This window comes from Bufo bufo, chromosome 9 (genome assembly GCF_905171765.1).
Source record: "Bufo bufo chromosome 9, aBufBuf1.1, whole genome shotgun sequence".
In the NCBI taxonomy this organism is placed as follows: Eukaryota; Metazoa; Chordata; class Amphibia; order Anura; family Bufonidae; genus Bufo; species Bufo bufo.
In genome coordinates, this window is record NC_053397.1 from 7,429,040 (window position 1) to 7,431,939 (window position 2,900).

General features: G+C 39.6%; 1 protein-coding gene across 1 annotated transcript; it reads right to left on the minus strand.

Moving 5' to 3' along the window:
* Nucleotides 1-1,130: 1,130 nt before the first annotated feature.
* Nucleotides 1,131-1,988, minus strand: LOC120979690 (olfactory receptor 1C1-like). The gene has a single exon (XM_040408597.1). It carries the CDS (start codon nucleotides 1,986-1,988, stop codon nucleotides 1,131-1,133), a length of 858 nt encoding a protein of 285 aa, XP_040264531.1.
* Nucleotides 1,989-2,900: the final 912 nt, after the last annotated feature.

A 2,900-nucleotide genomic window follows, 5' to 3' on the forward strand; every position in this document is an offset into this window, starting at 1 on the left:
TTTGCTGGAAGGAGCAAAAGAAATCTGATGTTACAGTCTGTTTGGGAATGCCGGCCAGCCAAAAAAAAAAAAAAAAAGGAGGAGGAGAGAAAATTAGGTCTTATGAGATCTCAGTTTCATTCAATTTTCAGGCCAGTTGGGTCAAATTTATTTGTACCTGAATCGAGTTTTCTGATTGGTTCGTTAGAATCAGACCTGAAGCTAATTTAAATAAATTGACTCATCTCTAGTACTGACTGCGATCTCCACTGGAGGCCATCTATCCCTCTGTGATGCAACTTCTGTGACAAGCAGTTTTTTTTAGATGCAAACCAGTTCTTTTGGAAGGATGTCACCCTCAAAGATGTCAGACTGCTGCACCAGACACCACATGTAGGAACTTCCCCAAAGACAACTCACTACATGCCAGAACAGGAACAGCTGTCTTCTCCTGTGAATTGAGGACCTTCACAGCCTGGTTAAGTGACCACAGGTCCTTCAAAATCTGTTGCTCAGCCCTTTCTTTTCTTTTCATCCTTATCATATTTTGCAGCAGAGAAGTGACCCTTCAGCCAATTCCTCTTCTATTGTCTGGCAACTTCTCCTAAGAGGTAGTGAGGTAAAATCTGTTTTGGGTTTGGTTCAGAGGCGGCACATAATGGCCCGATAAATATATAAAACGTACCTAGTATATTGTGTCCATGGATTATACCATCCTTTATATATGAATTAATGTGGATTATCTGTAATTTTTTGGCACCTTGTTTACTATACAGCTGTAAATGGTGATTGCAATTTGGCACTATTGCGTAGATTCCCTACTGTTAGTATTATTAAGTATTCAGTATTTTAATAATGTTCAATAAAATTTAGATAATTTTAAAAGGAATTGAGTATTACTCATTGTGTTATTGACTATATTAGTAAGACTGAGTATTCCTGTTAGGTATAGGTGTAACTACCTGAGGATTAATTGTAGTGATAATCATAATTTTATTTAGTAAATTTAGGAAAAGTTGCTACAAGTTTTTTTTGTCTATGCACAAGTCTATAATAAGTCCTGGGCTGGGGTCATGTGCGTCTTCTTGTATGATCTGTATGTAAAGCTCTCCTCAGTGCGACCTTCAGGTCTTTGTTCCTTAGGCTGTAGATTAAGGGGTTAAGAAGGGGGTGATTAGTGCATATATCACAGTGGCTACTTGGTTCAATGTAGAAAGATTGCTTGAGTTAGGAACAAGGTAGATAAAAGTTGCTGACGCATAAAATATAACAACCACAGTCAGATGAGACGTACAGGTGGAGAAAGCTTTACGTTTTCCATCACTGGTGCAAATTTTAAAGACTGTGCTAAAAATTCTGACATACGGGTAAAATGTGGCAACAAAGGCTATGAAACTCAGAAGACCCCCAACAACTATTAAAACTAGAAAATTGAAGGAAGTATCAGTACAAGAAATCTGGAGCAAATGAGGCAGATCACAAAAGAAATTGTGGATGATGTTGGGACCACAGAACGTCAACCTTCTTAAACATAAAGTACAAATGGTGGGCATGAGGAGACCAGAAGACCAAACCACAGACAACATCTGAGTACACGTGCCCCATGACATGATCTGAGAGTAGTGGAGAGGACGGCAGATGGCTACATACCGGTCATAAGACATGGAGGTCAATAAATAAACCTCAGAGCTCCCAAAATACATGACAAAAAACATTTGTGTTATGCAGTCTGAGAGAGACATAGACCAATGTTGGGTGATGTCAGCAAAGAGCATCCTTGGGGCAGTGACTGATGAGTAGGACATGTCCAAGAATGCCAAGTTTCCAAGAAAGAAATACATGGGAGTGTGAAGATGAGCACAAGTAAGAACCAGAAGGACTATAATAAAGTTGGTCAAAGCAGTCATCAGATAGATGAGGAGGAAGATGATGAAGAGGGCATAGATGGTCTTCTGATTATCCGATAGACTCATGAGAAGAACGCTGGAGATTGTTGTTTGGTTTTTCATGTTTTCATATTTTTTCTTTATAAATTTTTAAAAATTAATAAAAATGATGACAACAATGAAACATTAGGAGGATTTGATGGAATATATGAACCCAACAACTTAACATCTCAGCTCAGATATAAAATATCTGATGCTAACAGCTAATGGCGTCCTTTATTTTAAAGTCATTGGTTCTCCCAGGAGCTGAAGCCACAGGAGCCCAGACCTCTGCTCTGCACATCGAGGAATAATGTAATCGGGTCTCAGGACACTCCATTTCATGGTTGTTTACAGTGAAGGATTTCTGTGTGTTCCTCTTAACCAGTGAATATCCACAATACTCAGGTCTCTGGCAAATACAGTGAGTCATGTCATATGCAGAGCAATATAGCATTGGGGCCAGGAAGAAGTGAGGCCCAAAGTTAAAAGTTGTGACTTTCCCCTTATTGTCTATAGTGTAGGATTTTACAGTTTTTTATTTTAACAGGTCATTTCCAGGGGCCTCCATTCACAGGCATGACGGAATGTTTGGACCCTCTCTCCAGAGTATTCTTATTTTGTCTTTACAGTAAATTTGAGCCTTGACTTTTATTATTTTAGGAAGCTGCTGTGAAGGTGGTCGCGAGCCCCTTACCTAGTGGACGATGTGTGGCTGCAGAGGTTGTACATATGGTTTGTCTTTCCTTGGTCATTTCTTATCCTGAATAAAGAGAGTGTTGAAGGCCAGGAAAGGATGACAAGAGTCCCGACAAACTCCAGTGCGGTGGTCAATGTTTTATTTATTTATAGGGCTCTTTAATGAGGTCCTTCATTCTGGAGTCCATTTTGGCTGATCCATGTGTACTGTAGGTCTACACTATAGTTATAGAGTGAGAGCTTGGAGCGTCTCAGGGGTTAGACAATATATTGCTTCCAATAACAGCGGAGACATCA

What these genes read in the sequence shown, in the direction of transcription:
- LOC120979690 (XM_040408597.1), bottom strand. Translation starts at nt 1,988, where the DNA reads ATGAAAAACCAAACAACAATCTCCAGCGTTCTTCTCATGAGTCTATCG.